Below are 27,351 nucleotides of genomic sequence, written 5' to 3' on the forward strand. Positions count from 1 at the left end.
TGAAACAAATTCATATTTTCTACCGTCTTCTGCAAGTTGGGAAATTCCTCATTCTTGTTTATTTTCAGAAAGCTCACTGACCTGTGTGTGTGTGTGTGTGTGTGTGTGTGTGTGCAGGTGTGTGTTTGTGTGTGTCATGCAGCAGACAGTGTGTGGGTTTGTTCAGAAACAGGTCATTGCTGAAACTCTGTCCGAAATACGAGACCTTTGCGTTGTCGTCACAAGTGCGGCTTGTGTGCCCAGAACTGGACTGACAAACAAAGACATAATCACTTCCCTTCAAACAGAGGTGGTTTGTGTGTTTGTTTGTGTACTCACGGTAAACACACACCCTCTCTTTACGGGCCTGTGAAAGGCCACATGTTTGCTGGACTAAAAAAGGGAGTTGATTGTTTTGGGGGTTGTTTTTTGTTTTTTTTTTACAGTCGTGAGTGTGTTTGTGTGTGTGTGTGTGCGCGCGTGTTTTGTGTGGCTCCTGTATTACTCACTTCCTTGTGTGACTCACCTGGTGGCATAAAACCATGACATGGTCATGTTTGAGAGGGTGGATTGGTCAAAAGCTCCGTGGAGCTCGTGGTTTCAGCGCCTTGGAGTTGGAGACTTTTCACTTCACACAAAGATTTTTTTGTTTTGTTTGTGGATCAATTTTGATCTTGAATCCATTATTTTTTTAACTAAAGGTAAGAGCTTCAGTTTCACTTTTAATCAAACCAAAATCTATCTTTGGCAGAACTTTTAAGCTAAATCAGCAAAAATTGGTCTAATTTTATTTTCTTTCTAACTTATTTTGAAAAGCAGGAATGCGTTTTTATGGGAGTGAAAGCATGTTCACGGTGCCTTCACAGTTCTGCAGACAGACCAGTAACTGTTCATACCCCGCTGCTGCAAATCTATATCTATGTATAGATCTGAAATGGGAATTGAAGCCGTCTGATTCCATCAAATGCCTGAAGTGGATTATCGGAAACATTTTCCCAACAAAATGGACATTATGGTTTACACGCCTCTGTCTGTCATCCTGTCATGAAAGTTATTCTTCTTCCTATTCTTGTTTACCTGAAGTGGACTTCTGCTGTCACAAATGTCATAAAATTAAAATAGCATGGTAAAAGTCTGTCACGCACACACAACTGGTCAAAGGTGTCCAAGTTATTTTTTTTTTACAGTTCAAGATAGTAGAGTCCGTAAAAAAATATTCAAATCGTATAAAATTAAAGCCCTTTCCATTAAACTGGAAACAGATTCACATCTTAAATCTGTTTATGTTCAATGGAAGTTGGTCAAGATTCAACGGTCTGCTGTGCGGTGTGTTGTTGTAACACAGCTCTTTGGTCTTGGTGCAGAGGTTGTAGTCTGACTGTTGAAGGGTGTGGACAGGTGGCTTTTACTCAGATAACCAGTTCAAACCGGGGACATCACCACAGGTAAAGAGTGGGGAACAGAAGGGCTTCTTAAAAACAAGGGACTGGTCTGTAAAGGACGGGAGTTTTACTCCATGTTGGAGATAAATACTTATTTTCTGCACTATTATATAAATCGATTCTATAAAATTAAACGTCTTGCAGAATTTGTGACTGATTAACTTTATTTTACACCAAAGTGTCTATAGATCATTTTTAGTTAAAAAGATCTTCGCAACTTTAATTTGACCCCCAACTGCGAATGACCTCTAAATGCTTTAAAGATTTAGTAGTTCATTATGTTGTGGGTTTCATTAAACCGCATCTTGATTGCTGATTAACTTAGGATTCAGCAGTGCAGATAGGTGGCAGGTTCCTCATTCCTGCTGTTTCCTAAAAAAAAAAAAAGCAAAAATCTGTGTATAAATACTTTTTGCATTAAGTTTGTGGAAGTACCATTGACTGTAGGAGAACAGGACTGTGTTTTGTAGGCGTCACCCATAGGAAATAGTTTACTTCCAGCCAAAGTCACACTGAGGACACATCAGTCTTCATTTTTTGGTGATGTGGACACCAAAGCGATTGGTCTGTGTTAACGTTTTTATGGCAACCACTCTGGTTGGGCGTGGAGGTCAGCAGGCCCCTCCTACTTTTATTTAGGCTTCTGTAGTTCAAGTCATGTTTTGAATAACTTGAACTACAGAAAAAAAAATATCATGAAAAAAGGCAGCAGAGCAAGAATGATTATTCTGACAAATAGAATGACAGCAATAGCTGTCCTGAGATACAGTCAATGGTATGTACATTATTTAGTGTGTAGTGGATGTTGATGTGGGTGAAGCTCTGACCTACATAGGTCCATCTCCAGGGTTTGTGTGTTCACTGAAGCATTTAGCAGACCAGGTTAGCCTGCAGTTTGTGTCTGTTTTTTTATTATTTTTTATTTTTTTTACAAAAACCAGCTCTTAAGAATATATAACTGTATGTCTGTAAATGCAGGGTATGGTTTTTACTTGGGGAGCAATTGGAAAGCTAAATTTGTCAAGATTTATTAAAAAATAAATATAAATAAACAAAGAATTAAATAAAATGGTCGTGAAATCAGGTAATTTCCATGACTGATCTGACTCGTGATTGGGCGTTTGGTCTAGGCCTTGCCCAGCCCTCACTGTGACCCTTCTGTGTCCGGGCAGGAGCGGTCGGCCGCAGCCTGTCTGAAGATGTCCGATAATGGGGAGGTTGAGGACAAGCCTCCAGCTCCGCCCATGAGAAACACCAGCACCATGATCGGTTCGTGCAACAAGGACGCCGTCCCGCTCAACCACGGCTCCAAACCCCTCCCACCAAACCCAGAGGACAAGAAGAATAAGAAGGACCGCTCCATCCGATTCATCCTGACGGGCGGAGGCGACAAAAGTGAGTTTTGATCACTGTTTTCATTTCTTTCTACTCATAGATTTTAAAACTAAACTCAAACCAGCTTGAATCTGGTTCTAAATCCATTTCAAAAACAGAGAACTTAAGGATTTCAATGAAACCTACCTTTAAAGCAGCGTTGAGAGCAGCGTTGTTTGGCCTGCAGGCGCTACCAACGCTTTGACCCGGGCCCTGGTTGAGCGGCTGCTACACGCATCTTTTTCCCGCTCTTTACCAGCCATGCCGACTCTTTATTTAAATTGTATCAAATAAATATAATAAAAGAGTAAATAAAACAATAATTCAAATTCAAATTAATTTTATTTCTATAGCACCTTTCATGTAAAGACAACAGCTGTACATAAAAACAGACAAGAATGCAAAAACACCACTGCAAAAAGTAAATAAATAAGCCCCTCATAATAGAATACACAAAAACAAGCACAAGGAAAAGAGAAACGACTTTGGAAGAAAAAACCTTAAGAAGAGAGAACCAATAAAGTGCCCTGTCCTCCTGTTGGCCTGGGTGTCAATAGACACAAACCCCCCAGCAAAGGGGGAGAAAACACTTGTAAACTGTCTAAAATGTAGAAGTGATAAATAGAAAAGTTAAAATATAAAAACAGCTGAAATATAAAAAATTAAAATAAGTTAATGCATACAAAGTCTAAAACCATGGAAATATAAATAAGAATAAGTTAAGATGTTGAGAATATAAATAAATAATAAAAAACACACATTAAACAAATAAAAATGTAGTAAAATATCATAAAATATAACAGTAAAATGTTTAGATCCGCCATAGAAGATCTAATTTAAAGGTGAATTAAATAGATAGGTCTTTAAGTTCCGGCCCCCCTCTATGTTTGGTCCGGCCCACTGAACAATATCAGAGACCCATGTTTGTTTGTTTTTTTAATCTGGCCACACGATCAAGATGTGACATTTTCTTCCCCCCTTCTGCAGTCTGTGGTCCAACCTGAAATCCTCTAAAATCTCTAATAGGCAGAACAGAAGACAGTCGTTCCTTTCTATGTCGTAGTTCATCTTTCCCGGTTTAGCTCGTTCCTATAGAGCGATCATGCTGACTTTTTTGAACAGGACACCTGTCCTTATTGGCTAGAGACCCTGTCAATCAATCTCCTCAGTCCATGCCGAGTCTTCTGTACAGAAACGCAGAGCTCTTCAGATCAGAAATCTGTGATCGATGATCAGATCTTTGTTTTCATTCTAAGATCCTGGACCTAATTTCTATGAAGGTTTGAAAATTTAAACACAAGAGAGAAAAGGGTGAAAATGTTCATGTCTGTCTGAGAAAAGTGTATAAAGTGGGCAGTGAGGAGTTTTACTGCCATAAACGTCTGTAATCATTCTCCGTGGATTTCACAGATCACCGTTATTTTTAGAACGTAACTCCTCCTGCAAGAAACGAGGAACTCTGTGCAGAAAATGCAGAAATATGCGTAGCTGCAGCAGAAGACAGAGAAATATGCTTTTCATTATTAATGGATGAGAAACAGACGTGCAGGACACACAACTGCTCAGTTTGAGCACAAACTGTGAGACGAGTGATGAGCTGCAGCCCTCAAAGTCTTTATTAGGGTTATGACGGGAAAGGATCGACTATTTATTTATTATTATTATTTTTAATGTATCAGTATATTTTTTCTGAATTTTTGTCTTTGAAAATCATAGTGTTATTTGGTCATTGTTTTATTTTATAAATAATGTTATTTATTTTATTAAAAGGATCATGAATGAATGAAACTTTATTCAAATAGCACTTTACAACTCCTTGAAGGTACCAACGGGCTTCACAATCAAAAAGAGATCTAAAATGGGAACAAAAGTTTCAAACTAAGACTAGAATATTCTGTAGAATATAAATTTAAAATCCAAATGTTTTCACCCAGATTCCATGTTATATCATTCTCACTCCACACATCTGCTCCTGATCCGGCCCTTCTATTGAATTTTAGAACCCAATGTGGCCCCCGAGTTAAAATAATTGCCCACCCCTGCTCTATCACATATGGTCATAAATTTGGTTGACAGATAAAATTGGATCTCATCTCTCTCAGTTTCAGAACCGATTACCAAGACTTCAGTTTTGTCTTGGTTGGAAGGCAAAAAGTTCCCTCCCATCCACATTTTTATCTAAAATATAATTTAAAAGGCCATCCATGGGTCCAGTGTCGTCAGGAGACCCAGCTACAAACAGCTGAGTGTCATCAGCATAGCTATGAACGTTAATGCCGTGTCTCCTGATGACAATTAATAATAATCCGTATTGTTTCTGTGCATTTACTTAGAAAATAATTAGTGCGCAAGCAGAATAAAAGTTTGAGTATTTTTATGTTGAACGGGATAGAAATGTTGTTGTCGTAAGAGGAGATGAAACTGAAATTGAGATCATTTGTGAATTTCGCTAATAAGCTTTAAGTTGTAGCCGTATTATTTTAGTTACACAGTCACAAGTTTTATATTTATTTGAAGTTTCAAAAATCTCTCCTTTATAGGTTCCAGCTGCCAAAGTTCAAAAGGTTCCTGTTTTTCTTTTCTTTCTTTCTGGGTTTCTTCTGATTTCTAAAACACGTCAGTGTTTTGTTTGCAGAGGAAATAGACGTTTTGTGCCGTCAGTCCCATTAAGATGGTTTGATCAGCAGTTAATCAGTTAACAGTTAAGCAGTTAGTCAATTATATTTTTCTCTAGTAGTACTGAGTTTAGCATGTTCAGGGGCCATCTTTGTCAGCCGATATGTTTGTTTATGAATTTAACTCTTTCAAATATGTAAAAAACAAAAAAAAATGCACAATTTAATGACATTTGACCCATGATGCTTTGCAGCTGACTGGTGGCCTTGTCTCATTGTTTGTCATCCCAGGAGACTCCATGAAATGTCATTTCCCAGGGGATTTCATTCTATTTCTAACATATGGCGTCTCCTTTGTCCTTTTCATCTCCAAGCTTTCTCTTTTGTGCTTTCCTTTTATTTTAATACCTTATGTCAGAAGTTTTATTTAATTTTGCGTTATATTTTTTTCTTATATTGTTTTTGTCATTATTTAAATTATTTAAATCTTTATTTTTAGGAAAGCCTTTTTTTGTTTGTTTCTCAGTCGTGTAGAACCATTTTGGTTTGTTATGTATGTATGTGTATCCATTAGGGATCCAATAATTATAATTCACTTTCTCCACAATTCGGTTTAAACCCTGATTTATTTTTTATTTTTTATTTTTTTGGGCTCACTGTTTTGTTTGAGGTTCGATGTATGATTTTTTTTTTTAAAAACAAAAAAAATGACAAAACACTTGAAAAATACTGTTTTATCATTGCTAAATAAGTCGGTAGCAATGAAAAAAGCCCTTTTTAAGCCTGGAGAAGCGTAATTGATAAGGAATTCTTGTTAAATTTAGCACAACTGTTAGACACTTTTAACCTAAACGTCTGTATGCAGTATGGATGCAGCCAAAGGCTTCCCCCACAGTGCAGATGTATCATATGGTTCACCTTTCAACCGAAACTGTGGCATCTATTACAGTATATTCACTAAAAATGACTGAAATTGTGAGTTTTCTTTCAGAAATGTGCTATATTAGGTTCTTTTTTGCCTCCTTATTAATCCTCCTTTCAACAATCTTTTACAAGGCACTGAATAACATTTCTTTAAAGTTTTTCCATGACTTTGTTTTTCAAATCTTTCAGTCTGACGATACCCTTTCTGTCCTTTTGGTTCAGCCTATAAGAAGAAGGAGCGTCCAGAGATTTCTCTGCCGTCTGACTTTGAGCACACCATCCACGTTGGCTTCGATGCCGTCACCGGGGAGTTTACAGTGAGTTTGTGCGCTTCTTCTTCCTCCGTTGGGGCCGTTGATGACGTCGAGGTGCGTGGATCGGGGCAGGTGGTGGGGGGAGGGGGGGTCTCTGAGAAGGCTGCATGCAGACTGCAAGAAATACACTTGCAGGTTTTCTGTCGCCCGTCTTGATGGTTTTTTATTGTTTTAAGCTTCATTTGAATGTTTTTGACTCCTGTTACTTTTACTGACCATTGGTCAGTGGTTTGTGTCTTCTATGTGAAGGATTTTGCACCAAGAAGTGCGTAGTGGCCTTTTAATTCTGTTTCAACGTTTGATGCTGGTTTTAAGGATGTTTTGAGTTTCTTTGTAGACATTTTAGATCTCTCGGGCAACGGTGGGGCCGTGATAAATTGAGCTTTTGTACCAGCAGTGCATTCTCAACGTTGCGCACGATTACTGTAGATTTATTGGAGGCTGTGGAATCTTTGATTGAATCCACTGAAAATCCAGGATATATTGAACTCCTCAAATTGAAAAAGTTGACTTCGGCGCGCCTGCTGGACTCGGGGGGGGGGGGGGGGGGGGGGGGACTTGTTCGGTCCAGGTTTCAGGATGTCCCTGAAATGTCCAGTTTTAATGGTACTTTAACTATGTTCATTGTTCTGTGTCCTGTGGTGAACTATGTTATGCTGCTTGTTTTCTTGTTATCTGTGATCCCTGATTAAACCGACATTTTAAAAATCAAAAATCTTCTTTTTCTCGTTCCTCTCCTCCAAATGTGTTCATACTTCAACGGATTCGCTGGAGGCGGCAGCGGTGTGTCTGTGCACATTTGTCTGGTGTGCTTACATAACTCTTTTAATTGGTCACCAATGGGACCCTGATGGTTGTGTGTTTGTCAACAACATGCTCTGAAACACACACACATAGGGGCAGAATAAAGCTTTTTAAATAATCACTTTAGACAAAGACGCCTTGTTCCGCTGACTCACTCGGTCTGCATGACCAAGCACTTTTAGCTCCGAGTTACGCAGCGAGTGTGTGCGCGCGCTAGAGTTTTTCTTTTTCTGTAATCTGGGGCACTTCCCCTGATTCTCAATTATGCACACATGTACACGCAAAGAGGCGTGTTTGTAATTTTCGAAGTAACAACGGCGGCAGAGCGGAACCCGGGACGGCGTTTTCCCATAAAGGGAAGGTCAGACTCCAGCAGGGATGAGAGACGGAGTGATGAAGCAGGAAATGGAGGAGAATGTGTGATGGAATTATCCTGACAGATAAGCAGAGAGGAAGAGCGAGCAGGAAAACAAGGAGATGTGACCCAGTTTTGTGTCCAACATGAAAATGGGACCGCCTCGGTTGGACTCTTTATGGGAAACTTTGCCTGACGTCATGTTGATTTATCAAAATAAAAGATTCAAATCTGCCTTTATTGGCATCAAACACATGACACAGCAGCAGGTAAAGTGTGTTTGTGTGTTTGTGTGTTGTGGTAGGGCATGCCGGAGCAGTGGGCCCGGCTGCTGCAGACGTCCAACATCACCAAGTTGGAGCAAAAGAAGAATCCTCAGGCCGTGCTTGATGTTTTAAAGTTCTACGACTCCAAGGAGACGTCCAACAGCCAGAAATACATGAGCTTCACAGGTACACACACACGCACACACACACACACACACATAGGGGGTTGTGCGTCAGTACTAAACAAGATTTACGCTCATGTTATGGAAACTCATTATAAGGCTGCTGCAGAACCCAAATGAGGAATAAACCAACGTGAGCTGTTGGAACGACATGAAATGAGCAACATAAGGAGAAAATATTATTAGTAAAAATTAACATTGATGCGTATATAGATCAAAAGAAGTTTAAAAAGGGCATAGGATGAAAAGATCCATCTTTTTTACACCAGGTTATTGTTTTAAAGTGCAAATGAATAAATATTTAAGTTTTTACTGGCCCTGGTGATACAGATACTTTTGCATCACAATAAAAAAATTAAAACAATTTATTTTGAAAATCAGAGTTTCCCCAGTTTTTTTTATGAACCTTCTTCTATAATTTAATACTTAACCAGAGCACTTTTGTGAAGAAAAAGGTTCAACTATCAACTAGAAAATTCACGACTTAGTCTTGGGACCGGTTAACAAACCAAAGAAAAGTTGTAAATTTACCAGAAAAAAGTCGAAATAGTCAAATTCTGAGAATTAAGTAGTGTATTTAGAGGTTTTTAAGAAGAGGCTCAAGACCCACCTTTTTAGTCTGGCTTTAACATGACTTTGATCATTTCTTATGTCTTTTATTATTTATCTATTTATTAATTAATTTACGTATTTATTCATTTATTTATTTGTAAGGACTATTATTATCTCTGTTTTTAATATGCTATTCTTTTTATTGTTATTTTACCAATGATACTAAGGTTATGTTTTAATCAGTTTACATATTTTATTTTTTAATACCTAACATTCTTATATCTTATTTTAATTTTTATCTTTTTCTATTTTTATTGTTGTTATTTTATGATAATTTTTATTCTGATGTTTTTTACTCCAGTGTTTCCTCTTGGAATAAAAAAACTCAATCTTTTTATTTCTTCGTTTGCATAAAGAAAAACCAATAGAGATATTTGATGACAGTTTTGAACGTTTTTTAAGAGTTTTGGAGCCTGGAAGTCTGAAGCTGTGAATATCTTGCTAACTTTACCGAACTGTTTTTGTGCGCCTCCTGCTGTGCTTTACGCCAATAAAATGTAATCTGTTCATGATATGCAGACCTCTAGTAGAATACTTATTTGTGGTAATAAGCTTGAAATATATGATCATAATAACAAGGAAATAATGATTCAACATCTGACTCCAATAAAGTGTGAAACGACGCGATTCGCCCGTATTCCAGTCACGTGATCGGATTGGGACATCCCTATTTCTTTAGTACTTGTATCACAATTGATGTTAGGTTTCTTTTAGATCATTTTTATAACATGTATCATATAATTTTTTTGTCTTTTTCTTATTGCAGATAAAAACCTAGACGTGTACAGCTCCTCCACCACAACGGTAAGACCGCCTCTGATTCGCTCCCTAAGGACACGTGACACATTTACTCATTTGTGTAAGAAATTAAGCAAAAGAAGAACTCAGAAACTAAAGTGACATGTTTTGTTTTTTCTTGTCTTAGTTCTGTTGGCAAAGTTCATGATGCTGTTGGTTTTAAAAGTTCCTCACCAACCTGCAAGGATTCCACAGCCTCACACAAAGCAGCGTGGAATTATGGTCATTACTCGCTTGGCAGATCTCTTTCATGCCGGTTGCTGTGCGTTGTGTAGACCTAAGAGAAAGAATTCAGTCCTTAGTGCATCTGCTGACTCGCCTGAAAGCGGATTTATCTAAAGCAGAATGGAACAATCCTTAAAGTAGAAAGGATAAAATGAGAGTTTGACAACAAACTCAAACGTAAATGCTAATTTTGTAGCTGGAACGAGGCATTTTTTAAAATTTCCCCACAATACATATTTCAAAAGAAATCTTTTTCAGACTTCTTTTGAAAAATATTTCTCTAAAGAGTAATGTACTAAATATTATTGTGGTAAAACGCGTGTTTCAAAGGAATTTAAAAGCATATTTAGGGAAATCACTACTTTTCCTTTCAACATGGGAGCCCATTTGGTAGAACAGTTGCAATCACAATGGGGCGCTTGCCAGTGTTTCCCCATTGACTGTATATGAGAACTGAACTGAGTGACTCCGCCCCTCTGACGTTTAGAACAGGAAGTACCTGCTGGCTCCAAGATGCCAAAATCCCATATACGTCATTTGAAAAAAAATAGCTGTTACTCAGTCATGCTATTGGTTAGAAAAACAAATTTTATTCTGATACTTTTTTTTTAACTTGTTTTTGATAATCATAACTTTTTTTTAATTATATGTTTTTCTTTATCACAAGTTATTCAGGTTATAAATTTATTCCCTTAAAAAAAAGTATGTGATCCCCGCTGGCCCCCCAAGGGCTTCGCAATTAAAGAAAGACAAGCGCTATTTTATAAATAAAGTTTGATTTGATTTGATTTGAAAAGACGTTTAAAGTTTTAAAGAAAAAGAGTTATTGTGACCCTCACTCGAAAACGTTTGGGGACCCCTGCTCTAGCATCCGTGTGGTGTTTGAAGGTTTGTTGTTTTTCAATCTTCCAATCATTCAAACACCACATGAACGCAGCATTTCTCTAAGTTTTACACGAAGTACATCAAGCCATTGGTGCAACTGGCTCTAAATTGAGAACTAACGTTTTAACCTAAAAACTCTAAAATGCTCTGTTTTAAAATATAATTTTAAATCCAACTGCTTTTCATCCAGATGCCATGTTATTTCTTTCTCACTCCGTGCATCTGCTCCTGGTCCGGCCCTTCTATTTAATTTTAGAACCCTATTTGGCCCGCCAGTCAAAATATGTGCCCAGCCCTGCTGGTAGATGTAAAAATCGCCCTAAAAGATTCAAAATTAAATTAAATATTTACATAACATTCATAAAATATCTTAAACCAAATATATCAACTATATTTTGAGGCCAAAAAAGGAAAAAACAAAGTTCTGATTGTGTGTCGGAATGCTCCTTAATCAGAGACTCTTGCAGTGACAGACTGCTTTTGAACTCGATTTTGTTTCATTTCTGAACGTAATGGTGAAGACAACGATGAAGAACAGCAGGAGTTCCTCCAGATGTACTCCTCTGTCTCCTCCTCTGCATTATGAATCAGCATCTTGTCTCCTCGCCATTTGCCCGTCCCTGCAGCTTGGCCACCAGCCGAGCATCGCGGGCAGACAGAGGAGGAGGAGGAGAAGAAGAGAGGAAGATGTAGCATCACAAGCCACACCTGAGCAGAGCTTTCAGACGGCAAAGGAGATGACGGGAGGCGGGCGAACAAAAAGATGGAGGGAGAGTTGAAAGGGTTGAATAAGACCCAGAGAAGAAGAGCTGAAGACGGGCAGGAGGAATGTCTGCCTGATGAGATTAGGAAGCATCAGAGAGCAGCAGGAAGCAATGATGGGTCTCGTATCGATGATCGCTCATGTAGCCATGGCGTCACTCAGGCTCCTCCCTCTCTCCCCCTGTGACATCATGCAGAGCACCAAAGCCGTGTTGGAGACTCCCGCCATAGCAACCGTATCCGAGGATGAAGACGAGGAGGAGGTGGAGCCCCCGCCGGTGGTTGCGCCCCGTCCAGAACACACAAAATCAGTAAGAATTTACTTTTTTGTTGTTTTTTGTATTATACTTCTTAGTAAACTTTTAGTAGAGACTTTTTAAAGTATATTTCATTTTACACACTTTTGAAAAAAAGACAGATTGGTTTTAAAAGAAAACATTGTTTCAAAACACACTTGGCTACATTTGATATCAAATCAAAACTTTATTCATAAAGAAGTTTTCATACAAACGTAACAGGAAGTGCTTATATACTTTGCTTAAACAGTATGTTTTAAGAAATAAAAGTATGTAAAATTTGTCCAACACAAGAGGCCTTCACGTCCTTTCTCTCTGCTGGACAGAATGAAATTTAAAAATAAATAAATAAAACTTTGGTAAGGAGCAGGCCCACCCCCCCTTCCCCTCCCCTTTGCTGGGAGCTTGGAGCATGAAGCTTGCCCACCTAGCATATTTTAAGATCAGAATTAAGCGCTTTTTCAAACGGAAAATTTCCTCTGCTCCTGATTCACAACAGTTTGGTTAAAGAAATACTCAGAAATTACATTTTATGCTTGATTCTCTTTATATATGTCCTCAATAAGCAGAAAATTGCCACAAGATGTTAAAAACATAAAAAAAATGTTTAATCAGAGTGGGTCTTCAAGTGACTTTCATAAATATTCAATCAAAAGATGAAAATATTTCAGTATTAGTTGGAATGCATGTGAAGTCAGAAGTGTTTTTGCATTTGTAAAAATACATGACACGATGAAAATTTATTTTCACAACTTCTATTAAAAACACAGGAAAAAAAAGCACAAAGTTATGCAAAATGCTAAGAAACAAACTGAAACAAACTTTTCCAATTAGCCTTTGAGCTTATCATAGCTGTCTTTGATGAGAACATGTTATGAAAGTATGCAAAATAAAGGTAAAACTGCTTTACACTTTTACTCACCCTTACAGCGTAAGTCAATATATAGAAGAAGTTTAGAGTCAAGAAGGTTTTCTTCTGACATTTGATAAGGTGTTCGTTGGAATCATCCTCTCCTCATTCACACCAACCATCCCCATGCTCTTCTTCACTACATCAATGGTCCCTGCCCCTCCTCTGAAACCATCACAATCTGCTTCCCAGGATCAGTTCCTCTGATGGATTCATTCCTCATCCTGGTCAGAGAACCTCAACATCTTCATCTCTGCCACCTGTCTCTTTCTCAGACCCACTGTCTGTCAAATCTTTAAAGTCATTTGAAAAAACTTTTCTAAACAGAATGTGATTAATGCCAAACTCAATAAATGGATTCAATTATTTAAAAAAGTGGCACGAAAACTATAGATGCTCGTTCAAAGATGTTGGTGGAGTCATGACAGCGACTTTATCTGACTATTGCAACCGGATATGACATTATATTATTCTTTAACCTTTTATTTCTATTTTTTCAATTAAAAAAATCATTGTTTATGAACTGTTTATACATCTGCTATTGCTGATGCATTCCTCCTCGTCTTTTAGTCACGTTATAGATGTTTAGATATGACAGTTTGAGGCTCTCTGAAGTCACGAGTGGATCTCTGGAAGCCAAAGCTCATTAGCCGTTTCATTTTTAAACGGAGCCGTCCTCCGCCTCATCGAGTCTCAACAACGTTACGACTGCTTCAGCGTGTGATGGTCACGGGGAACGCTTTATTTAGAACCAGGTTTTTCTAAGAAGCCCTTTGTTTCCTCCGAGTTCTCCTCAGGAGTGTGGTCTCTGGATAAACGCTCACAGGTCACATGACGCTTCCTCTTTGTTTCAATCTTCACTTTTTCAAAACCTTCAAAATATTTATTCATGGCTGCCGTAAGTCAGTTTCAGGTGCTAATTGCTGACGATTTGAATAAAAAATAATATCTTGCAGATTATTTATCTCAACCTAATAAAACTTCATATTTTTGAAACATTTGTCATAATTGCAGCTTAGAACACTATGCTAGATCAACCTTTTGAGCTTTTAATTGTATTATAATGTTAATTCCTCACTAAAAACACCCCAAAGCCGTATTTTGATCCGTTCAAGGATTTCTGAGTATTCCTCTAAAAACCTGCTCTCTGAGCTCCAACCCCTCCCAATCCATTTAAAAGGAGCAGGTTCTCACATTGGGACATCACAAAGTGAGGAACCGCCCCTTCCAGGAAGAGTCTGCACTGCCAGCTCCGCCCCCAGGCTAACAGACACGCCCACTTTCTCTGTGGAGCTAGCGGTGATCGGCTAAACGTTTTCCTTTCATTTGCACAATAAGCATCTATCTTTGCAAAAGTTCGAATGTCGTTTGTTTTCGTGAGAGAAAGGCAGACACGCCGCCGAGGCCGACTCTAGGTCGACGTCATGAAATGGGCGGCACCCACAAGGAGAGAAAGGCGGAGCCTCAGAGATTGAGGCGTCTTATTTCCGGGTAGGACAATGAGCAATAGAAAGAATTCATATTTCATGAAAAATTATTTTTTAGTGTGCTTATTTATGGATATAGTTACCTCTGACAGGATCAGAATATCATGTTATTGACCCTTTAAAATAAATATTGTTACTTTAAATGACACAAACCTTTCATTCTGCCTTATATGTCCAAGTAGTTTTACATATTAGTGATATTTTATCTCTCTATGGAAGAAGTAGAACTGGGAAAATTAATGTTTTTAACTCTGGTTAAAAAACTGAGCTTAATGTAAACATCTGAACCAAAATGCTGCGTTATTTTTGCCATTTGCATTAGAGGGACAAAAAAAATTACTTAATGATTCGAAAATCATATAATAAAGTAGAATCATTTTAGAAAAGACGGCAGGGTGACTGCGGTAGAAAAGGAACTGATTCTGAGGTTCGGGTCGTGATGGACCGGGGCGTCCTGCCAGAACAGCTGAAAACCTGCATGTCCCGGGTGGGAGGGGTCATCTGTGGGCCCCAGAGACACCCAGCTCATTGAGCGATGGGAGGATGCAGCTGATCGCCTTCTTAGCAAAGCAAATGACTTGCAGCAGCTTGGCCTTGTCCCTGGGCGTGGCTGCAGCAAACTGGACATTGGAGATCCGATGCAGGAGAACAGAGCAGAACCAAGAAACCCACAAAATAATGTCTGAGATTTGCAGCAAATGCAGTTTATTAGCACAATTCACACACAAATGTGTGTATTGGGGATTTTATTCATGTTTAGAATGTTGTTTAGCAGTTTATCTTTATGCTGTTTTGCTTTTTACTGTGCACACACACTCACACACACACACATTGTTCATTTCTAGGACATGTTGATGGTTGGGAGGCTGCAACCATGGCATCGCTGCTTTCCCCATTAACGACTCTCTGTCTCAACAAACATGTTCATTACCACAGTCTGAAGCCTTAATGAGACCCCAGCCTTTTTAATTTACACACATTAGTTCGTCCGACAAGTGAGGTTACAACCTAACGGCACAATTTTCTTAATTTACACAAAAAATGGAGATCCAAAAAGATGAAACTTAGAGCTTTTGAAATAGTTAGGAGACGCGGGCGGCAAGGTTGAAAACTTTACAGATGCTTTTGCAATTTAATATTAAGTTTCAGGAAGAAGAGCTTCCAGCATTTTGCAAATGAACTGTGGCTCAACACTGTCTGAATCCTCATATTTGATCTTTATTTTAGTCAAGCGTGACCTATTTCTCCTTTTCATTCACTTTGCTGTTAGATAACATAAATTATGTACTATAGAACATTATGAAAAAGGGTCAGTGTGCACAGCAGGGAGGCCGGACATCTCTGTGTGATCTGGCTGAGGTCTTTCTTGGTTCGCCATGAGAAAGTGTCACGCCACTGACACCAAAATAACCTCATGACCTCATCACAGGTTGTCAGCGCTTGTATGTAAGACACAGTAGGCCTGACTGAATATGTAATATAATGAGGTCGAGAATCAGTTCACAACCACAGACTGCAGAAAATCTGTAATCCATCAACTCTTTTCTTAAATGGAACAGTAAAAACATTTAAATGATGATAATCAGGATCTAATTATTAGGCTGGTTTCACATGACGGCCATGTATTTAGAATTGACTGCTATTATTGGTTTGCAGTGTCACAGACAACAAACTGAATCCATGTGATTTCTACACACAAGTCTACAATTTCATTTTTTTTTAATTTAATTTTAATATTGATTAATTTGTCAAATATATATTTTTTTAGAAAATGTGTTTTTTTTAAACCTTTTTCACAAAACTGGAAACAGGTGGAACTTTATTTAATAAAAATATAAGAAGAAAAAAGACTCTTATGAAAGACATATCTCACGCTCGAAAGACCAAAATTCGCAAAATGCCTGTCACGGCCGTGAGACACGACCTTTAGGGGTCAGGAGGTCAATGACTTTCTCAACCGGACGTCTAACTCGTGTTTTTCAGATCTACACTCGCTCAGTCATCGAACCCCTCCCACCTCCGTCAACCAAAGATGCAGCCACCTCCCCCATCTCACCACCAACGGCGGCGGCGGCGGCAGTTACCCCCGCGCCCCCTGCCGAGGCCGCTCCCAGCAGTCCTCCCAGTGCCAGCCCCGCCCCTGGTCCTTCTCTGCCCCACTCACAAGACAAAACCAGGAAGAAGAAGATGTCCGATGAGGAGATTCTGGAGAAGCTACGTGAGTTTTTCAGAACTGCTGCCGCGTCACGTCAGGTTTTATCACACCCTCAATCTTTAATAAGTAAAGATGAATGGAGGAAATGTAGTTTCCTGAGACTGAAATGGGGGTAAAGGTCATGAGAAGGGTCAACAATCTGGCAGTGGGTCTGAGAATATCTTAGAGAAAGTTTTTATATTTGACTAAATTTTCTGTGTTAAAGAAAAGGTAAAAGAGAGAAGGATCCTATTTAAGTTATAAATCTGGCACATTATTATGTTTACTGACATGTATTACAGTTTAGGTCAGAGGTCAGTAACCTTTAACACTAGAAGAGCCGTTTGGTTCAGTTTCTTACAGCCACAAAGTTCCACCTCACCATTTATGAAAATACACTTTATTTATGTTCATAAAATATAGTTTTTTAATATTTACAATGACAGAATTTTAACCTTTTTTCCTTAAAACAACAAGTTCCTTTCAAAATAAAATCCCCACTTTTGTCAAATAAGATCCTCCTGCTGCAGCAAGAAAGTCAAAATACACGTGGCACTTTCATTCATTATGACTTTAGTGCACCTTTATCCTCTTTCCGCTTTTACTATCCACATAAACACCATTGGTGTAGAATCCTTTTTCCATGTAAATGCAATTAGTTTATCTCTGTTGCGCAGCTGAAGATAAGAATGTGCGCATAAGTGTATTCTAATAATAAACCAGTCTGACAGCTATTTTACTAATATGAAAGTAGATTTTTTTGGGTTGAATAGTGTATTGCCACCAATTTTTAGCATAAAAAAAAAAAAGATGATAAAAATAAAGTAATGAAAATTAAGTAATGCCTTGAATACTGAGGCCACAGGGAACTATGGGAAGAAAGTTACTATTACTTTCATTAACAGTTTCCATTTTTTACAGCAAAAAAACAGCTTTTTATTAAAAAACAAACAATTCCACAAGGCGTTGCTCATTTGATTCTTTTTAGAGCTTTTCCAAAGCAAAATGGACGGGTTCAGCACAATCCTTTCATTTGACATGGATTACGTTAAGTTAAAGTTAAAGTATCAATAGCTGTCACACACCTGTGTCTGAAATTTGTTCTCCACATTTGACCCCTCCCCTGGGGGAGCGGTGAGCTGCAGACACAGCCGCGCTCGGGAACCATTTGGTGGATTTACACCCCCCAATCCAACCCCTTAATGCTGAGAGTCAAGCAGGGAGGCATCGAGTCTTTGGAATGACTCGGCCTGTGTTTGAAGACCCGACCTTCCAGTCACAGGGCGCACACTCTACCACAAGGCCACTGAGCTGATCACTTGCTTTAGAGCTGTAGCAGGAATAATTGAAACATCCTTCTTTCACATTCTTCATTTGCACATTTGATTAATTTAAGCCTTTAGCTGTTGGATACTGCAGATACAGCGTTCAAAAACGGATGAAAGTTCATGTTGGCCAGACGTATGATGTGCACATTTCTGCGTTTCCTGCACGTATTTAAATGTGTTCAAGGCTAAATGTGTTTGTTGGTCGCATGTATCAACCTGACCCTAACCCCAACCTTCCTCTGGGTCTGTGCAGCCAAGAAAAACCTTATTTATTTAAACATAAAATATAATCCGAACTGATTTATAAGTTTGTGATCCGTGTATTTGGTTTGGCTTCCTGACACGACACTCCGCATTGACCAAGACCAGCACACAAAAGCACTGGACCTGACCTCTTTCTTTAATAAATATCTAATATTCTGTCTTATTATTATTATCATCTACGTCTGAAATGATGACTCATTTAAAGAAACTGAACACATTTTCAAAGGGATCTGTTACATTGGAAGGACACGCTGTGTTTATTTGTGTTTCCAAAATAAAAGTCTGTAGTGAGGTTCTGCTGCAAGGTGCGCACATTTTCTATGTCATGAATGCACACAAAGATCCTTTTCTATTAAAAACTCAGCAATTTTAATGTCTAATACATTTCAGGAGTAGCTATTCAGACCAGTAAAAGGTTAATAAAAGCCCACAGCTAGTAGATAACTTTACCTAAAATGTGTTTTATGTGCGTAAAACTTTATTACACCTGTAAGCAAATTGTTTTTTGTTTTTTTTGCAAAAATTAGATTACAACTCTAACAATAATATTTCCTAAAAGCTTTGGGATTGTTTGAAAAAGGGTGGAGTTGGGACACTAAAAACATTCAATATCAAATGATCACATATTAAAGCAGAATTTTTTTAATATTCCACAAAAAAATATTTCCAGATTTGACTGTAATCTGAGAAGAAACAATTATCTTTTTTGCAACTAATTTCTATTTTTTATATCACTTTATGATTTTAAAATGTTACAAATTTGAATTTTATTGTTTTCCAAAAAAATCCTCCCTTAAAGAAAAAAATATTTAATTTGTGTTTTAAATTCATGAATAAGAGCTTGTATATTTTTTAAACCATGCCCCACCCGTCCAGATGGGCTCAGGTCTCCCTCTGCTGGTAAGATCAGGATACTGCCTGTCTCTCTGCTTCTCTGATGGACAGAGCTGTCATCCCCCGCCCCGCCCCCTTTGTCCAATCCTCGAGTCTGATTGGTTGTTGCCATTTTCCATTATCTCTTGTGGTTGCAGAGTGTCCAAGTTTACTCTGATCACTTTCCTGCTGTGGACTCTGATTACTGACCTGCTGGCAGAGCGGCTGTCCGTCTGTCTGTCGTCTTTATGTGGTTTTCCTCTGCTTCCATTTTTACAAAAGTCTGCTCTACTCATCACCAGCAGAAGGCTTTTTTAAAAATCTAAAACATGTTTATGAAAGCAGCGTCATGTTTTCCTCCTGTCTTTTTTTCTTGCATCCTTTCTGCAGACAGCATGCTTGTTGACCTCAACACCTAACTCCGATTGATGGAAACATTCTTGCTGTTGATTTCAAACATATTATCAGATGTACATTCAAATCTGTTATTTTCTGATGGGCACATATTGGATTCACTCAGTTAAATGGAATTTTGCCTCTTTTTGTTGAATGTTTTCTCTCCTCAGGGACAATTGTGAGCGTGGGAGACCCCAAAAAGAAATACACGCGATTCGAGAAGATCGGACAGGGGTAAGTCTGGGATCTATGCGCGACTTTAGCCTGAATGTTTTCCCACATATTTGCATAGATTAAATATTAAACATATTTAATCTCAATTTGAACATCACTGAGTGGTCCAAGTGATATGACTGGACATTAAAAACAATGTTTTATTCCTATTTAAAGCTTTCTAATTTCCAAAGAATGTCTGTTTAAGTTTCGACACGTCACAATAAGACACATTTAAGGGACTGATAGACGATACCAAAACCGTCTCAATGATGCAATTTCAGCCAAAAGAGCAAAAATAGGCCAAACTTTGGCCTCCATTAAAATATGAATTTTTGTTCAGATCTTTTATTCTATAAGTAAAATAATAGCAGTGTTTTAGTTCAATCTTTATTTTATCACTTTCTATTTTTGGAAAATTTTCAAAATAAAATGTACATTCATTGATAAGATTTTTAATTTTTTGACTTTTGACTTCATACTTGCAGATGTTTTTGTTTTGGGTAAAAGCTACACAATGGACATTATTAGTTTGTAACTAATAGTCTTATCCTAAACCAGTGTTTGGTCTTTACATAGTCTATTTTTATTTCTTTGCAGCTACAAATTGTGGTCTTACGATGATAATTACATCAGAAACTTCTTAAATGGAGTTCACCTGTAATGAAACGTGTTCAGGTCTCCCATCTGGGACTTCTCATTAAAGATCCAACAAACTGGTTTTGAAGTATGGATTTAAATCTCATTTAAAATGAAAAGAAACATTATTACCTCTGACTTTTTTATTGAAATAAAAAAATTGTTTATAAATGTTTTCTTCACATTTGAAAGTTTTGTTGAATTTTAAAATATCTAAGACGTTTTGTTTCTCACCCCCTAAGAATCACTTTTTCCTAAAAAATGAAGTTTGACACCCCCCACTTATGGTTTAGATCTATAAAAATGTAACTGATTCGCCCATTTGGGGTGAAAAATGTTAATGAATAAAAAAAAGCAATAGATTCCCAGCTTACTGAAGTCGATACAGCAAAAACACAAAACTGATCACAAAGTTTATCCCACATGCTCATTGAATGGCAAAATTAAAAAATATAGATATATTTCTGTGTGTTTTCAAAAACATGGACAATATAAATTTCCTGATAATGTGTAATCATGCAATGAAAACTGTGTTTTAGGTGTTTCTAACATGTTTTTGTGGTATTTTTCTGATGATGGATGAAGAAAGATGAAGAAAATTAAGTTCAAAGTTGGGTTTCTTAGTATTTTTTTTTGTGAAGAATCAGGAGCAGATGAAAATGAAACCGCCTATTTATGATGAAAAAAATACACTGGGCGGCCTTCAAGCGCCCTACTGAACATAGAGGGGAAAAGGGGCTAAAAAGTAAATTTTAAAAAAAACAGAATCACCACAACTAAAAGATCAAAAGATGATCTTTGTTGCCTAAAGTCCCACTCCGACTTCCAAAATAATAAAGAGACATTTAAAAGATTTTCTTGCTTTATTAAAAGTGACAGTATTAAAATCAGTATATTAGCCCTTAAGGAGACAAATTGGTGATTTATTTTCTTTTTTTTCCCTGTTAATGAAATAAAACAATTCTCATTGAGTTTGGGAGCTCCTTTCATAAAAACTGTAAGTGAACGTTGTGTTATTCTTATCTTTTCAGTGCGTCTGGGACCGTATACACAGCTATAGACATCGCCACAGGACAGGAGGTGCGTTTATTCCTTAGATTTCTTTTTCTCTGAGGGGGGAAATGAGCAGATGTTGGTCTGTCCCATTAGAAATATTGACACACACTCACATAAAATGTTAAAGAATATTTAATTTGTGTAAAAATAAAATAAGCTGAGGATGAAGAATGTTGGGTTTTACCAACATCTGATCTGGTTAACATCACAGCGTCTTGTTTGGTCAAAATGTGATTTAAAAATGTTGTTTTATTTGGCTATAAAAACAAAAGATATAAACTGAACTGTGGTGGAACTTACCTTCAATAACTTTATGAAAATGTCAAATTTGCATATAAAAGAAATGTACTTTTAAGGTTTTAAAAGGTTTTAAGTTAAACTTAAGGGTTTAATCCAGATACAACAATCACATAGCTGGATTAAACTCTTGTTAAGTTTAATGATTAATCGAAAAGCAGCTTTTTCAGGTTTGGTGTCTGTAAACTCCGCTTTAACAGCTCCAGACCGATTTCAGCCTTTTTCCACCCTAACTTTGACCTTTTCTTGACCTTTTTTCCCCCACTTAGGTTGCCATAAAACAGATGAACCTGCAGCAGCAGCCCAAGAAGGAGCTAATCATCAACGAGATTCTGGTGATGAGGGAAAACAAGAACCCAAACATAGTCAACTACCTGGACAGGTAAGCCAGCACAGGTGGTTGCCACTAAAAGGGTCGAATAACCTTTTCTTAATGCCATTCATTTAGATTTCTCTTTTTTTTTCTACTAAAAAGACTAAAAAAAGAAGAGGAAAGATTTCTTTCATTAAATCGCTTGTTTCTGATGTTTAAAAAATACATCTGTTACATATTTGTCGTGTAAATGTGAGCCAAACATGCATGGTTTTTGTCAGGTGTATTTCGGCCTGTTGGAAAGTTTCTATTTACAGAAAAAGAACAACTATTGCAATTGTTGAACCACAGATACAGTAGCACTTCTGCTCATTGTACATTATCTGCTCGAGCCTTATTTAAGAATATCTTATCTTGAATTGAGCTCAAATCTTTACTTGCGAATACATTTTTTCTATCATCTCCAGGGTTTGTAGATACTCTCACATACATTTTCTAACGTTTGTGACCAGTTAAATTCAGTCTTTTAGTAATTGTACACAAAAGAGAAAGGATCACTTCTCTTACAAGTGTTGTTAACATGTTATTTTGGCATTTTTCTCATGATGGAGGACATAAATAAAGAAAATTAAGCTTAGTAGTATGTCTTGGACCAGAGAAAAAAGGCTGTATTGTGACGTCACAGGCTCCCTGCTCCGCTCCATTGTGATGCATCCACTCGCAGACAAACAGATCCCTGTACGTCTTTGTTTTCCTCGTCTGGACGGCTGGAGAGCTCCAACATTGCTCGCCATTTTTGTTGCACCCGTAATGTCCAATTGGGTGCAACAAGCTAGCAGGAGAGCATATAAACGGAGAGCTCTCATCAATAGAGGGGAAGGATGGTAGGGGTTGCTCTGCGCCAACAGTCCCGCCCACAACTCGTACTTCTACAACTAAAAGACTACTGGAAATCCTTTGGAAGTATATCAAAAGATGATCAGAGAGGGAGTTTAAGGACTAAGTTTCATACTTTTCTAAACTTCTTGTTAATCACTACAAAACGTAATAAAGGGAAAGAACAGAATGTCCCAAAATGAAGCCATAAAATCGACTGTAATGTTTCAGATGTTCCCTCACAGTTGAAACTCTGTTACTCCGGAGAGACCACTGAGCTGTTGCTGAAAGCTGGACATGTTTGTGTCAGCGTTGGAGACGAGCGGTTGCCGTAGTTACCTGTCTGTCACCGGAGACACTACCGAGGAGCGCTTGAGAGGCTCCGTTAATGCTGCCATCCCCATAGAAACCACATTCCCATGTTGCTGATTTACTGTGTGTGCGTTCCTCAGGTTTCAGAAGAATAAATGACCCCCCCCCCCCCCCCCCCCCCCAGTCCTCCGAGGAAATAAAAAGGTTCTGCTTTAGCTTAAGGTTGTAAATCTTAAGGCTGTATCACGCAGCCACAACGTACATTTTGTGTATACTGCGTGGATGAAAGTGGGTGGAAACGGGGAGAAAAGTTTGGGTCTTTACCTGAAATTTTTACAGATGTATCACGAATGAACCACGTTAAAACCACAGAAGAAGTACGAGTAAACGACGCAAAGAAAACGAAAACCAGCGTGGAACCTGAACCGTGTGTGAATATGTGAGGGTTAATGGCTGACGAAGTATGCATTATCAGGAATCAACGCAGGACGTGGAAGCCGGCTTCCGTGAAGTGCTTAATGATGATAATGCACACTACGAAGGCCATTAACCTGCTTTTACCATGGTCACTCACAAAATAGATAAATATTCAACCACTTTGTAGGACTTTTTCTTATTTTTTTTGGTTTGGATCACTTTTTTCACAAAAAGCGGACTATTTGTTACGTGGTGCGGGAGCGGACCTCGAGTCTAGGGGCATGGGAAAGCGATATCTATGCTGATGATCACACTATGTGACCAGAACCTCTTTTATAGGCGTGCGGTTATCACTTTGCATTATTACTTTTTAATGCACACCCAACAGCCAATCCAGAATCCAGTATTCACCCGGACCATGGTATAAGGCGCTGTTTATATGCACTTTATAAGTCATTAGTCTGTAATCTACGTAATTTGAACATGACGTGCGCTTTATTCCTCGTGGTACATGCCTGAAAAGTCCATTAGACATACGTGGAACGGTTGTGGAAAGCCACAAACTTGTGTATGCATCTCACAAATATCATGCACAATTGTGTACGATATACGTTATAATTGCGCACAAACGATTTAATTCTCAACCGGCCAAAAATGACGTAGAGACTTGAGACCTCGACGGACATCTGCAGTCCTTGATGAGGGACTAACACCTAACATGACGTTTATCACGCACGTATCACGGCATACCGAAATTTCATACGTGGAAAATAGTGGCCGTAAGGCAACAGACTTTATAGGATGTAGATGAAAGTGACTGCTGTTGTCATGCTCAGGACATAGGTTATTTATTTATTTAGCCATTTATCTTTTAAAAACAGGCTCTGTGTAGCATCTTCACCCATAAATCCATCATTAAAAAATGACTCCTCTTAACTGCATATTTGTATTTACTTTGAATGTGGGCACATTTGTAAAACGGTATACGATCGGTTAAAAAAGCCGATCCAATTCAAAGTTGAATAAATTATGTATCCCTGTTATGTCATCTATAGTAAGTGTTACATCTACATCTTCTTTACATTTAATTATAATCATTTGTTTCATGTTTGTGTTATTTTAATTGCAATTGCTTGGTATGTATGTTGTTGTTTTTTCAATTATCAATATTTTTGTGGGTACAAGTATTTCTGATATTGGTTCTTTTTGCCCACGTTGTTTGTTTCTGAAGTTTGCAAACATTTACAGCGTAGAACTGACAGCATCGCCTCAACCCCTTCTGTTTTACCATCATTGATGTTCACGCATTTTAAAGAAAGTTTGTTTTTGTTTTTTACTCTTGTGCCAACTTCCAAGTTTATTCCTTCGGAGGTCTAATCAAAAATGAGGATGAAAATCCTGATAAAAATGTTCCTGTTGTTGGTTCTAGTTACCTGGTGGGTGATGAGCTCTGGGTTGTCATGGAGTATCTGGCAGGAGGATCTCTGACGGATGTCGTCACAGAAACCTGCATGGATGAAGCCCAGATAGCCGCTGTGTGCAGAGAGGTAGGACAAGTGGAGCTCATCTTTATTTTGATGGACCTCCTTAAGGCTTAAGCTACAGTCACATGCCTTCAGGAACTCACATTTAGCCCACAGTGTTCACACTGGACAAGCTGGGAGGGGCTTCTGCTGTGCAAACCTGGTGAATTTTGCTCCAGGCTTTTTCTTTAACCGCTCTATTCCATTTTATAAAAGACTTGGTGTTGTATAATTCTGGCCGGACACAAACCGCGATTATTAATTTCTCCTCCGTGATCAACTTTCCAATGATTGGTACTTCAGGAATTAAAAGGGGGCGTCGTGCCACAAACCACTACCAAATCCAAGTCCCTGATTGGTCAAAGGTCGTCTTTGTTTAGATGAACATGACTATTGAGCGCATTTTAAGCACTTTTCCTTTAAAGTGGCCGCTTGAAAGCACGTTGCTGAGGGCAACAGGGACATAGCTTCAGTCACAACTGCCCTTGGGGGTGAATACCGGCTGTCGTAGAGCACTCAGTGAACCTGTAGGGCCAAAATGACATGCTGTTCATGTTATGGACACGCTGTGGGCAGCAGGTTAGAATGAACACTTAGACAACTCGTAAGGATGAAGTAGGTGAGACGCAGGCTTGCCGCATGGATTTTTACATTTTTTTCAACCCCCTCCCCCAAATCCTGCATACTGAGCAGGAAGCCCGTTGGTGCTGTTCACGTGGTTGGGCATGCGCTCCTTGTGATGCAGTTTGACAGTTACGATTTAGTAATTACAGCGAAGTTTTTGTAGGCGTTCCACGAGGGTCCTACAGCCACTTGCATATCACGTGCACACCCGCTCGTGCAGTATTTCCGCGCTGTTAATTAGGAGTGCACTTTTCTAACAACAAGAGTGTGGCGTAAGGGCGCTGTACGACAGCATCATAAGTGCATGTCGCTTACATTATCCTTGAAAATAATTTGCGATAAATTTACCACACGTACGACAATGGAACGTTCCATTTTCACGACATCTCTCGAGGTGCAGCCACTCCTGTCTATGACCCTCCACGGCCCCGAAAAACCCCCAAAACGCACAACATCCGCGAAGCTACGGTCTCACCACCCTCAGCAACGTGCGTTCAAGCGCCCACTTCTATTAAAGAGTCTATGTAAACGGGCGTCTATGCGCATTTCGGGCTTCTGCGTTTGAAACTTTCCCATTCATGTTTCTATGACTGTTTTTCGGCCTCTACATACAAAACACACAATCTTAGTACAGTTGAACCAAGTCGAACTTTGACCAATCAGGAACTCGGATTTGGTAGTGACGCATGGAGGACATCCTCTTGAATTCCTAAAAATGTCAACCTGGAGGAGAAATCAATAATTGTGGTTTGTGTCTGGTTGAAATTCTATCACACATAGTGTTTCATATATATCGGAATGGAGCTGTGAAATAAAAGGCCTCGAGCAAAATTCACCAGATTTGCAGCTTTTCCACATTTGGACATGCACTGGTAAGCATTAGGAAAAGAAGAAGCCCCCCCCTGCTCGTCCAGTGTGAACACCAGATGCTAAACACGTGTTCAAGAACGCGAATCACATGCCCGGTGTGAACATAGCTTAAGGGTCAACGACCCTGTTTGGGTGCATGTGTCTAAGGCTTTACTATCAAAAGTGTTTGTTGTTTTGGTGCCTCATGGGTAGGAGGGTTACTCTACTTCCTGTTCAGTGTCTTCAGGCCCTGGAGTTCCTTCACTCCAACCAGGTCATCCATCGGGACATCAAGAGCGACAACATCCTGCTGGGCATGGACGGCTCTGTCAAACTCAGTCAGTGGCCTTTTGGTTTCTAGATCTGTTCCAGAATAAACAGCAGATTTGTTCTCCAAAAGGTGAACTCACTAATTCTTCTCCTTTCGCCTCTTCCAGCTGACTTTGGCTTCTGCGCTCAGATCACGCCGGAGCAGAGCAAGCGCAGCACCATGGTGGGGACTCCATACTGGATGGCTCCGGAGGTCGTGACTCGCAAAGCGTACTGCCCCAAAGTGGACATTTGGTCTTTGGGCATCATGGCCATCGAGATGGTTGAAGGAGAGCCACCATACTTAAATGAGAATCCTCTTAGAGTGAGTTTGATTGATTTTTTTTTTTAAACAAAAAGGTTTTCGTCTTCAACCTAAAAAGCTAAATCCTGATGGATTCTTTTTAAATCTTTCTTTCTGCTATGGATCCATCCTGGATGAAGGAGAGTCTTCAAACGTTTTCTTTTTTCACTTTTAGGATTTTTATTTATGTTAACCAGAAAGATTTTTAATCTTCTGTAAGTCCATTTGAGGTTAGTCAACACTTTCTTCTGGTTTTGGTTTAGGAGTTTGTAAATCAGCATCGTTGTGAGGTTTTGTTTAACTCGCTTTTAGCTGCACTGAGGGCTTTATGTCT

At 38.7% G+C, this 27,351-nt stretch overlaps 1 protein-coding gene across 2 annotated transcripts in view; it reads left to right on the plus strand.

The window, feature by feature from the left end:
• The window catches only part of pak1 (p21 (RAC1) activated kinase 1), a 56,578-nt gene that overhangs the window by 25,208 nt on the left and 4,019 nt on the right, over nucleotides 1-27,351 (plus strand). The window contains exons 1-13 of one of the 2 annotated variants that reach the window (XM_011482256.3): nucleotides 498-680; nucleotides 2,594-2,816; nucleotides 6,557-6,651; nucleotides 8,112-8,259; nucleotides 9,634-9,671; nucleotides 11,735-11,848; nucleotides 16,214-16,448; nucleotides 19,456-19,519; nucleotides 21,169-21,217; nucleotides 21,760-21,872; nucleotides 24,838-24,955; nucleotides 26,643-26,742; nucleotides 26,842-27,038. In XM_011482256.3, the coding sequence (XP_011480558.1) occupies nucleotides 2,621-2,816; nucleotides 6,557-6,651; nucleotides 8,112-8,259; nucleotides 9,634-9,671; nucleotides 11,735-11,848; nucleotides 16,214-16,448; nucleotides 19,456-19,519; nucleotides 21,169-21,217; nucleotides 21,760-21,872; nucleotides 24,838-24,955; nucleotides 26,643-26,742; nucleotides 26,842-27,038 (1,467 nt within the window). In that variant the 5' untranslated portion in view covers nucleotides 498-680; nucleotides 2,594-2,620. Of the gene's footprint in view, nucleotides 1-497; nucleotides 681-2,593; nucleotides 2,817-6,556; nucleotides 6,652-8,111; nucleotides 8,260-9,633; nucleotides 9,672-11,734; nucleotides 11,849-16,213; nucleotides 16,449-19,455; nucleotides 19,520-21,168; nucleotides 21,218-21,759; nucleotides 21,873-24,837; nucleotides 24,956-26,642; nucleotides 26,743-26,841; nucleotides 27,039-27,351 lie in introns of those variants that run through there. The other variant, XM_004075253.4, reaches the window with a different exon arrangement.

The sequence above is a fragment of the Oryzias latipes genome, chromosome 13 (genome assembly GCF_002234675.1).
Source record: "Oryzias latipes chromosome 13, ASM223467v1".
Classification (NCBI taxonomy): domain Eukaryota; kingdom Metazoa; phylum Chordata; class Actinopteri; order Beloniformes; family Adrianichthyidae; genus Oryzias; species Oryzias latipes.